Source organism: Chiloscyllium punctatum, chromosome 2, assembly GCF_047496795.1.
Source record: "Chiloscyllium punctatum isolate Juve2018m chromosome 2, sChiPun1.3, whole genome shotgun sequence".
NCBI lineage: Eukaryota > Metazoa > Chordata > Chondrichthyes > Orectolobiformes > Hemiscylliidae > Chiloscyllium > Chiloscyllium punctatum.
In genome coordinates this window covers 128,055,169-128,067,648 of record NC_092740.1, presented here as the reverse complement: position 1 = coordinate 128,067,648, position 12,480 = coordinate 128,055,169, and the positions used below count along the sequence as shown (strand labels likewise).

At 38.2% G+C, this 12,480-nt stretch overlaps 1 protein-coding gene across 6 annotated transcripts in view; it reads left to right on the top strand.

The window, feature by feature from the left end:
- LOC140489230 (phosphatidylinositol 4-phosphate 5-kinase type-1 beta-like) overlaps positions 1-12,480 on the top strand; it is a 160,123-nt gene that overhangs the window by 137,332 nt on the left and 10,311 nt on the right. For all 6 annotated transcript variants that reach the window (XM_072588565.1, XM_072588575.1, XM_072588547.1 and 3 more), the window contains one exon: positions 6,887-7,004. In XM_072588565.1, the coding sequence (XP_072444666.1) occupies positions 6,887-7,004 (118 nt within the window). The remainder of the gene's footprint in view (positions 1-6,886; positions 7,005-12,480) is intronic.

Genomic DNA, 12,480 nt, shown 5'->3' with positions numbered 1-12,480 from the left:
TGCATGGTGATATTACAGGGAACATGTTGCAAAAGTTAAAATAGATCTCTTCAACTTTGATATCCAGTACTAAAGTCTCTTTGGGTGATTTAACTCCCTGTTCTTTCACTTCTGAAATTTAATTTTGAATATAGCATATACTGATGGATTTGCAGCACTATTATGGTTATCTGGTCTAACCACTGCACAACAGTGCCCTTAGTTCACAATTTAATTACACTCACTTTGAAAGATCTTAAGATTTGGTGTGGGGTATGTAAAATCACAGAGGTATAATCAGTATTATTCATCTCAGGTTGCTACATAACACAAAGGATGCCCTCGATGCTGTTTGTAAAGTGTTACAAGTGTTTAAGTTGCATGGAGTTGACTTCAGTCTGGGCCCTAATCACAGTAATAAACAACATGCCTACAACCCAAAGAATTGAGCACACATTGTAATAAGAAACCGAGTGATGGACAAAAAGACCAGGACCAAGAAAAGACTAGCCTACTCTGAAATGCTGATGATCTTCAATCTGAAATCAGTCCAAATCCTGAGATAAATCCTCAAAGTCTTAAACCAGAATATGAAGAAGACATGAGTAAGCTGGGAACTCATTTGTATAAAAATATCATCATGATCATGGCAGCAAGGCAAATGAAGGAGGTGGTCACTTAAACTCCAGAGAGCAGGTGGAAGGGGATATCGTCCAAATGTTTCCTTCCCTATTAAAGGACTTGTGTGAGCCCAAACAATTGTGTGAACCAACCCTGCTGCACATCATTGTCCTGGATCTGCAAGCTAGTGGTTTCTGTGTGAAAACCTACAGCATTAAACATGCAATTAGAGACAATTTTTAGCAAATGTAAGCAATATGCATAGGCAGTGTTATTTGGTGACTGGAAATGTTATCTATTTTCAATTCATTTTACACACCAAGAAAGACCAAGGTACTTGCAATTCTAATATGATATGAAGAAGGAAATGTGCAGATCACAAAGGATTGATTTTGACAGAAGATTGAAGAGGAAGCTATAAAGACCAAAATATAATGGAAGATTAAGAATTTTGCTGACTGGCAATAAACACATTTTACCCACAGTTAAGCTTTCTCTTCAGACTCCATTAGGGTTTTGTGTCCACTCAGTTGCTGGATTTGATTCATTATAGGTACCATATGAACAGACAGAGGAAGATGCTAGTAAATCTCAAATATATCATCTATGTGGATGACTGTTTTGCACAGATGTTAATATCTGTTTGAAAACTGAAGTTCCATTCTGTTCTGAAGTATTAATAACTATTTGTCTGATGATAAAGTATTGTTTTAAAATTGGTCATGTTGTTCTCAGGACTACGATGTTTTAATTAAAAGCCATATAAATTGGATCCAAGGCTTTTGTCCTATTTGTATATATTACAGTACAAGCAAGTTAATACAAAATTGTTTTGCTTTATCTTTGGTGGTGGTGAGGGTGTGTGTGTGTGTGTGGGACGGGCAGGGAAGCTCCGTGTCTAGATTAAGTCCATGCAACAGACTCCTAAACATAATTTTCAGTTTAAGCTGATCAGGAGAATTTGGCAAATGCAGCTGATGATGGATTTTGGTTTGAGGTTTGAGTGAAGCTGTTGATGCTCATCATTAGTTAGGGGTAAATGGAAAGCAAATTCTAGTATCCAATATGTGCATTTTAATGCATAATAAAGGATGTTGTAGTCTGAGTCCTGTTGACTCTCCAATAGACTCAGTGTTTACATAGATGTCACAGAGTGAAGTTAATGTACTTACCCATTGATTTATCAGGTAAACACATTGGGGAAAGTTAGTGGGAGCAGGAAGAGACTATTTCACCCCTCTAGCCCGTTCCATAATTCATTGAGATTATGGTTGATTTGTGACCTAACTCCATCCTTGATAACATTGTTTAATAAAAATCTACCAATTTTGATATTAAAGTTAACAATTGATCTAGCATCAGCAGTAATTTACAAAAAGTGATTTCCAAAATTATAACTTCCTTTGTGTGTCGTGGTCTATCATAAGTTCTCTCTTGATAGGTTCAGCTCTCTATTTCAGATACTCATCTTAAACTCCCCCAAAAAAGCAGAAGCAGTTTCTCTTTATCTACATTATATTCCTGCTCATATCTTGAAACAAAGCACAGGTAGCATGGTGACTCAGTGGTTAGCACTGTTGCCTTACAGCAACATGGATGTTGGTTCAATTCCAGCCTTGGGTGACTGTATGGGGTTTGCACGTTCTCCTGTGTCTGCATCCAGAAATGCGCATGGTAGGTGGATTGGTCATGCTAAATTGCCCTGTAAAGTCCAGCGATGTGCATATTAGGTGGTTCAGCGATGGGTTACAGGGCTCTTTGGAGAGTCAGAGCAGACTCTGGGCCAAGTGGCCTCTTTCTGCACTGTAGGGATTCTAAGGTTCCAACAAACAGTACAATTTTTAATGACAAGTCTTTGATTACTAATTTTGTTACAGTCTATACAAACTCAAATGGACCAGTCCTCAATGTAGAGCTCAAAGAAGTGATATTCTTTGCTTGGTATAGTACAAAACACATTTACAACTCAAACAAAGGAGTACTTGTTTCTTGTAATCTTATAGTGGATTTTAGAGGATTTTGTTCATATTGCAACATTGGTACTTTCAAGAACAACCAATCTTTGAGCATAAAGTGGTGCATTGCTGACCAGGCAATTAGAAAGACAGTCATGAGGACAGTTCTCTCCCCAGTGTGAATATGTTCCATATTTCTAATTGTGACTTTAATTGGTGGACACAGAAATGACCAGCTGGGGCAAGTGGTGAAAAGGGATACTGAATTGATTCAAGATGTCAATGATGTGCGCTCAATAATATTATTTTCACTCACATTACACTGTTTGCTTTACACAGATGGATACAGGAAACATTCAAAATTGCTGGGTGGTGATAATGCAGCACTTAATACCATTGCTGAATCTTTTTTTTTCCCTGCTGATAATAAGGCCTTTTTAGCCAAAGCTTTGGTTTCTTGTTTGCTTTGTCCCCTCGTGTTGTGGTTGCGTCAAGGTGGATTTTTAACTCTAAATTTCCCCTGCAGCACCTCTGATTTTTATGAAGGCAGAAAAACTTTCATTTATATAGCGCCTATTACTGATCAGGATTTTCTTTTTCATTAACCAAGGTCACTACCTCATTCACTGCTAAGCAATTCTTCTTCAGTCTTGCCAAGATCCTAGTAACAGGAAAATGTCTCCTGCATTTCTGATTAAAATATGTAGGGTATGTGTTCACACTTCTGCTGTGAAATAATAGCATTCAGTCAGAATTCCCAAAGTCAGTTTATTGAAGTAAAAATATGTGTTCCAGTGCCAAAATTGTCACAATTGGAGCATCAGCCATTTGGGAAGTTCAGGGGTGATGAGCAACTAAAGTATTAATGTAGACATTGCTGGCAAGGTCAGTATCTATTACCATTCCCAATACAAATCGAATGGCTTGCAAGCCATTACAAGAGTGCAGTTAGGAGTTGATCACACTGCTTTGGCTCTGGAGTCACTAGGTCAAACAGGGCCTTGACCAATCAGAGTTAACTTGCCTACTTTAAACTTTAGACAAATCTTGGCAGTTGACTGTTAGTCGTCATCTAACTGGTACACTGTTCATGGCAGTCCCTCTACAAATCGTTATCCACTTGCCAACCAATCTGCACACTTATACAGTATAAATATTTTCTTTACTTTGGTATCTCTTGTGACTTGTGTTGATGAGTAAGATGAAAAGCTCCATGGGTGGTACAGTGGCTCAGTGGTTAGCACTGCTGCCTCACAGCGCCAGGGTCCTGGGTTCAATTCTACCCTTATGTGACTGTGTGTGTGGAGTTTGCGTGTTCTCCCCGTGTCTGCATGGGTTTCCTCCTGGTGCTCTGATTTCCTCCCACAGCCCAAAGATGTACAGATCAGGTGAATTGGCCATGCTAAATTGCCCATAGTGTTAGGTGCATTAGTCAGGGGGAAATGGGTCTGGGTGGTTACTCTTCAGAGGGTCGGTGTGGACTTGTTGGGCCGAAGGGCCTGTTTCCACACTGTGTGGAATCTGATCTGAAAATAGTTTTTAAATAATTTTTATCCTTTTGAGAAAGTACTGTCATGTTTTATTCTTCTGAATCGATGGTTCTTCCTCAAGGTATAAGTATTGTATTAAGTGCTTTAATCAGTTCTTACTTTAGGAGTTTACTGATTGTAGCTTATCTGAGGGAAAATTGAACATTGTTTTCTGGAGGTTTCTGCCTTTGTTGTGAATTCATCTATGTGCTGAAAATCTGAACTCTTTTCATTTAAAAGATCAGCTGAGAAATGTGGTAACTTAGTACATTGACAACCTGTTACAAATTCATATACTGGGGTATTTCTGTAGAATCTGTGTATCTTTCAAAAAGACACAGTTTATCTTTTACATATGAATACAGTAACTTCTTTACAAGATTTAGTCCTCAAATGGATTCAACCATTCGACTCTTCCCTCCCCCCCCCCCCCCCCCCCCAATCTTCATCTGCACTTTTCCAGTCTGTTACACTTCCTAGCCGAGAGTACCTCCTTTCCAATTTGCGGTGGTAGTTCTTTATTGTTTCTATTTGCTCATGACTTCCAATTACACACACAAATTGGTATTAATTTGGTACTGACACCAAAGAGAAACTCCCAATGTTTGTTTCGAAGGCAGCTGCTGCAGTGATATAAAGGAACAACTGTTGGGTCTCAGCATTCTCTCTCTCTCTTTCTTGGAGTGAGTCATTAAATGCAGCGTTTAGGAATCCTCCATTCAGTTATGAGAGAAAGAAGACTAGTTTAGAACAAAATCTTGTGTTCCCAAGCTATTCACAGCTTTTCAAAAACGATCGGAGGCTTCCCAAAATGAGTAAATGATGCAATTTTGGTTTTGTGATCCTTTTGAATTAATTTGAAGTTTGAAAGGGCTACTGTGTTAGTCGTACAGAAGTGGAAGGGAGCGTCCGTTGATATGAAAAGTCCCTAGCCAGGTGAAGTTTGTAGGGAGAGTGTGGTGAAGAAAGCCACCCTCATTGAATTCAATTCTACAGTCACTCATGATACAACTTGTAGAACACCAGTTTCCATAGCAACGCACCCAATAATTTTTTAAAAAGCATGCAGCCATTCGTTTTACATCAAATGCCTCCATCTAGTGTTGGCAAATCTATGTGGAATTAGCAGGATTTACAATGGTTAGGCAAAAAAGTAGACACACTTTTCAGTGCAACTGTTAGATCAGTTATGATACAGATACTGTAAAAGGTTAATGTGAACACAAACATGGAAGACTATATCATTGAGAAGGTTTATAAGATCACCTGATTACTTGGAATAGTTTTTTAAAAATGCAGACACTATTGTCTTATTGCAGCACAAAACTGCTCTCTCATTAGAGCAGGACAATGAGTTGGTGGTTTAATATAAGGGTCACCATGCCTTATGCAAGGGGAGAGGTTGAGGAAGAGGGACCTGAATTGAACTTGTGCTTTTGGAGTCAGCGTATCACAGCCACTCAACAACTTGAGAAAATAGAGACAAAGACCTGACCAAGATAAAGTTGGTATTTACCATATTCCAGCGAGAGTTAATGTCATAGACATGAAAAGATTACAATATTGAGAAACCATTCTTCTAGACCCAACTGCAACAGATTAGAGGAGTGGGCTATTTAAATAGTGTTTGATATGATCATGGTGGAAGTCCTGTTTATTCATTGAAAATCTATTAGGTCTGAGCCTGAGTGCAAGGATGGCAGGGGAGGGATTATATGAGACAGCTACATGGAGGTAATGTCAATGGACAAGTAACCCAGTAGACAGGGGACGAAACGTCTGCAACATAAATTCCCAGCTTGGCGAACAGAACCACAACAAGTAACCCAGAAGGCCAGGTTACTGCAGTGGTTAAAATCCCATTGTGGCAGCTAATGCAATTTGAACTCAATTAAGTGGGGAACTGAAAGCTAGCTTCAGTGATGGTAACCATGAAATTATCATTGACTGTCATATCAACCTACTGGTTACATTGGGGGATGCAATGGCCTAGTATTATTATCACTAGACTATTAATCCAGAAACTTGACTAATTTTCTTATGCTGGGTTTAAATCCCACCATGGCATTGAATTGGAATTCAATAAAGAATCTGAAATTAAGTATCTAAGGATGACCATGAAACCATTGTTGATGAAAATCCATCTGGATCACTAATTCCCTTTAGGGAAGGAAATCTGCCATCCTTACATGGTCTGGCCTACAAGTGACTCCTGATACATAAAAATGTGGTTGATTCTTAACTGCCTTCTGGGCAATTAGGGATGGGTAATAAATGCTGGTCTCAGTGAAATCCTTCTCCTGTGAACATGTTGCTCCAGACCCACAGTAATGAGGACAAACAATCCTGGAAATCTCATCAGTTCAGGCAGCATCCGTGCAGAGAGAGCAAGCTCATATTTTGGGTCTAGGATGACTCTTCATCCAAGCTCTCATTAGCTTATTGTCTCTCCACAGATGCTGCCTGACCCACTGTCATTTCCAGCATCTGCAGTAATTTGGTCCCACAATATCAGTTGATTCTTAACTACCCTTTAAAATGGCCTAGCAAGCCACTGAGTTTGAGTGACAATTGGGATGGGTAACTAATGTAGCCTTGTTGGTGACGTGCTAATCCCAAGAATAAGAAAAATATGAAATGCAGTCCCTCCCTGTTGCAAGCTAATATTGATCATTCAACATCAAAATTAGCTGCTTTATAGATTATGAAAAATGTAATACTGGGTGCCAAACTATATGTCGTCGTTTTACCAGCTAATAGCAAACTATCTTTATTAATTCTTTGTTAAAATTGTAATTTCAGGGAGGGTAACCCAACTAGTTCTACTGTTACTTTGGAAGACAGCGCAATCTGTTTAACATTGGAGCAAAGTACACTAGACATAGAAAATGATGATGATTCTGAATTTGACATTCACTTGGTAAGTACCTACTCACAGGTATGTCCTGGACATGAGGAACATGGGACTTCTTTACTGTTGCTCTATCTTAATCGCACAAATCTCAAATGCAATACCTCCAAGCCAGCAATTGTTAAAGAATTACTTTATCTTTTGTAATTCAGTTTGGTAATTGGCATGTTCACAAATCCATTCTTCATGGGATTCATCACTTACTCAGATGATATTTATGGACAAAATATTAATTGAGGTAAATGACATATGCAGCTTTTATTTTCCTCTTGTACTGAACCTGAATAACTTAACTATAAAAAGTGAACTAAGATATATCCGGATTAGTTTGAGAAGTTTTCTTTCTGTTCCTAAATTTGTTTTATTTCACTGCCAAATTGGCCATTTTGGATTTGTGCCAATGTTGGCACTGAACACTGTCTACTTCTGCCCCAGCACAGCCTGACCCACTTTTCCAGGCAGGTGGTAAATTAGAATAAACCACTTAGAAATTATTGGAACACTGATGAATTATTTTAGCTTGATTTGACTCCTGTGAGCAAATAGATTAAAGGCGTAGGATGTTCAGTGATGGAGAAGTGATTTTTCACAGTAATGGGGGTGGAGGGAGGGAGAAAGTCACTTGTGATTAGATGAAATTTCAAAAGATTTTTGAAAAGTGCACAATTATGAAAAATTCGCAATGAGTTTATGTGCAAGGGCAAATTTTATGGCAGATGTGGATTTGTTTGATTTCATGTAATTTTGTGTTGGAAATTTTGTACTATTTAATGGGGGTGTCCGTTTGGAAGGCTCGGCAGTTTTAAATGAACTTTGGTTTACAATGTGTTACTTTACTTTGCAAAATTACTTTTTATTTAGAACATAGCAGAATGCAGCATCAAGTACCAAGTGAAGACTAGAAAGAAAACAACTGCTTGTCATTGTCCTATGAAGAGTTCAAGCCAGTCATATTTATCACCAATCAGATTAAAAGAAAATTACATGAGTACAAACAAAGAAGGAACTTGAGTTTACAGAGCCTCTTTCACAATGTTAGAATGTTCCACAGTGCTCTTGAAGTATAACTATTCTCGAAAGGATTGAGAAGCAATGAGATAATGACCATATAGTCTGTTTCAGTGATATTGTTTGGAGAACTGGAAATTGGTCAGAATTCCAGGGAGAATTTCCTTTTCAGTTTTAAATAATGCTCTAAAATATTTTAACACCCACCTGAAAGGAAAATACAGTTTAAAATCCCATCCAAAAATAGCATCTCCATTACATTATCCATTATTAGTTTACATGGAAATCAGTATTATCTAATTTAACTAACTGATCTTTTCAGCATATTTCTGAGAGTACACTAAAAGTACATGTAATTGTTGATGCAAAGGTATTTCATTATTTTTTAGGATATGGTTTTATAAAAAAGTGCATTGTGAATAAAAATGTTTTTTGATCATTTAGTCGTTTGGTGAATGAGATATCAAATTGATATACACAATTCTGTACTCACTATACATGTCTGTAAATGGCAATCTTCAATCAGAATGGAAGGGACAGGCTATGCTGTAGTCACCCCCAACACCAATAACATACCAAATTGCATAGATGACTAAGAAATTTAAGTTACCTCGAGCGCCTGATGACAAAGGTAAACCAAAACCGAATCAAAGTGTTAATCCAACCTGGAACTCGAACTGTTGAGAGTTTGTAAACTAATTGAGAGGTCTTGTGTAGATGAATAAAACTCTTTCCACACCTCAGTTACCATCGAATCCAGGATTTCAAGATGTTAATGTAAATGGGTAGAGTTAATAGACTTCCCCTGATCAGGATTGAAAAATAGTCAGACTTTCAGGATTGAAGTTACAAAGTATGGGATGTAAGTTTGCTCGCTGAGCTGGAAGGTTCATTTTCAGACATTTTGTCACCATACTGGGTAACATCAGTTAGCCTCCAGTGAAGTGCTGGTGTTATCCCCCACTTTCGATTTATGTGTTTAGGTTAGTGATGTCATTTCCTGGATAATCTTTTGCTAAAAATTCTGTCTCTTATGATCTTATGCCCCACAACCACCTGATGAAGGAGCACTGCTCCGAAAGCTAGTGTTTCCAAATAAGCCCGTTGGACTATAACCTGGTGTTGTGTGATTTTTAACTATATCTCCTTAGGGAATTGTGACCATAACAAAGATCAGATGTGTTAAATGTGAATTGACATTTTGTAGAATTGTTATGTCTCTTGTTACATTGGAATCTCACATGGTGTCCACATTCAAAGGGGTGAGTGGCCACTATTAGAAGTGCATCACATTCAAGATGTGCTTTTCTTGAAAGATAATAGAAGAAATGAAGAATACCTCAGAAAATATTCAGAAACTTTTTCTCCTCTGCATGAAAAATCTATGCAATTGAAAGAAAGCTAATCCAAAATTGCCTGAAACTATTCCCTCTGCAACTTCTTGATTTTCTTTAAATCTATTAGAAAACACACACATTGAATTAGATTTTTGTGTTGAATTCTAAATTAATTGCAAGCATGTAAATTCTAATGGTTATATCTGTGCATGCTTTTATGCAGCCTATTATCTTGCATATAAGTACTTCATGCATTTTTTTATGTCCTGTAAATATAGGAGGACAATTCAAACATGCATAAGACTCCCTTGGATTTTTTTACTGAAACTTCAAGCCAGAAAGTAAGGGACTGACTTGTAAACTGGTGAGAGTTAGAATTTGGATTCTATGATTTCCCCCATACTGTTTTCCTTTTTTATTTGCTATTTCAACTTATTCAGAATTTAATTATTGATTTTATTCTCCTTTTGTTATGGCAGATACAAAGAGCCTTCATTTTGCCACTTAGAGAGAAAGGGTTGCACTGTAGGAAATGCACAAGTCAATTTTCACCAAGGAAGCACCCACAAACAGCAGTGTGATAATGACAAGTTCATGTCTTTTGAGGGTGTAAATATTTGTAGCCTTGTTCTTACTAAAGGCATTGAGTCTAATTCTACCCATGTAAGTTTTACATCCAGCAAAGAAAACAGACTGGGTTTCTGATTAATGCCCCCAACCAAGAGTACTGCACTGGGTATTCCCACCTAATGTGGGGGACTTAAACCAACTACCAATACAGTTTGTGGTTTTTAACCTTTATTGATGCAAGGGACTCTCTCAAAAATTTGCACAGTCCTGGCAACTGTTTATCCTTATTTATGAAAGACCACTTCAACAATTCAAAGGAAAACCATGCAGTTAGAGGAGGTTTTTTTATTATTTTATTATTATTACGAGAACACATACTAGCATAATGTTTTAAAAAATCAGAAATATAATGAAAAGCTGTTGGTGGGAACTCACTGAAAAGTCTTGGACGATCCACAAACTTGGGTTTAAACACCTAATGAAAGAGAAAATGTGACAAAAATGTAAAATATGGACTGTTCAGATGCCTCAGATTGTTTTCGCAGGTGTGGCAGTTTAAATATACCACCTCTTTATTACAATACCAGGATATACCACAACTGCTGTCAGATCGAAACCTGGTACTGTAAACAGTCATCCTGAAGTTTATTGCAGAAATTAATGTTCAAAAGCTTAGCATATTCATGCAAAATTCCACTCTCCCTTTATTTTAAATGGAGTAGAGAATCTCCAATCTCTCTATAGAGAAACGATTGATACAGATACTCTTAAGTAATTTAGTCCCATTTTCCTGCACTTGGCTCAGATCACTCTTAAACCCTTCCTATTCATATACCCATCCAGAATCATTTTAAATGCTCTAATTGTACCAGCCTCCACCACTTCCTCTGGCAGCTCATTCCATACACGCACCACCCTGTGTGTGAAAACTTTGCCCGTTAGGTCCGTTGTATATCTTTCCCTCTCACCCTAAACCTATGACCTCTAGCCTGGGGAAAAGATCTTGACTATTCACCCTACCCATGCCCTTCATGATTTTATGAACCAGGTTACCCCTCAGCTTCTGATGATCCAGAGAAAATAGCCCCAGCCTATTCAGCCTCTCCCTATGACTCAAACTCTCCAATTCCGACAGCATCCTTGTAAATCTTCTCTGAACCCTTTCAAGTTTTGCCACAACTTTCCAACAGCAGGGAGACCAGAACTGAATACAGAATTTCATAAGTCAACTAACCAATGTCCTGTACATCTGCAACATGACCTCCCAACTCCTACACGTGACACATTGACCAATAAAGGCAAGTGTAACAAACACCTTCACTATTCTGTCTACCTGTGACTCCACCTTCCAAGAACAAGAACCTGCACCCCAAGGTCTCCTTGTTTAGCAACACTCCCCAGGACCTTATTGTATAAGTCCTGCCATGATTTGCCATTCCAAAATGCAGCGCCTCACATTTATCTAAATTAAACTGCATCTGCCACTCCTCAGCCCATTGGTCCATCTTATCAAGGTCCTGTTGTATTCTGAAGTAATCTCCTTCGCTGTCCACTACACCTCCAATTTTGGTGTTATCTGCAAACTTACTAACTATTCCTCCTATATTCTCATCCAAAACATTTAAATGACAAAGCATAATGGACTCAGCACCAATCCTTGCGGTACACAGCTGGTCTCAGGCTTCCAGTCAAAAAAGAACAATCCTCCCACCACACTTTGTATCTTATATTCAAGTTAATTTTGTATCAAGATGGCTATCTCCTCCTGTTTTCCATGTTATCTAACCTTGAAAAATATAAAATGCAGAACCTTGTCAAATGCCTTACTGAAGCCCAAATAGACAATGCCCATTGCTTAACTTTCACCAATCTTCTTTGTCACTTCAAAAAATACAATCAAGTTAGTGAGACACTAGTTCTCTATGAACAAACCATATTGACTACCCTTGATCAGTCCTAGGATTTCCAAATACATGGAAATCCTATCCCTCAAAATCCCCTCCAACAACTTATCCATCACTGATGTCAGGCTCAATGGTCTATAGTTCGCTGGCTTTTCCTTATGACATTTCTTAAATAATGGCACCCTAAGGTATTCTGGTACCTCACCCATGGCTATTGATGATACAATTCCCAAGGGTAAGGGAATCCAAAACTGGAAGGCACAGGTTTAAGGTGAGAGGGGAGAGATTCAAATGGGACCTAAGAGACAACTTTTTCTCACAGTGGTGTGTGAATGGACTAAAGTGCCATTTAAAAGGCATCTGGATGTGTATATGAATGGGAAGGGTTTTAGGATATGGGCTAAGTGCTGGCAAATGAGACAAGATTAATTTAGGATATCTGGTCAGCATAGATGAGTTGGACTGAAGGATCTGTTTCTGTGCTGTATATCTCTCAGACTCTATGACTCAAAATATCTCAGTGAGGGGGTCAGTAATCACTTCCCAACTTCCACAAAGTTTTGGGAGACACCTGATCAGGTATGGGGGATTTATCCACCTTTTTGCATTTCAAGACATCCACTATCACTACCTCTGTAATATGGACACATTGAGATATCTCAGTTT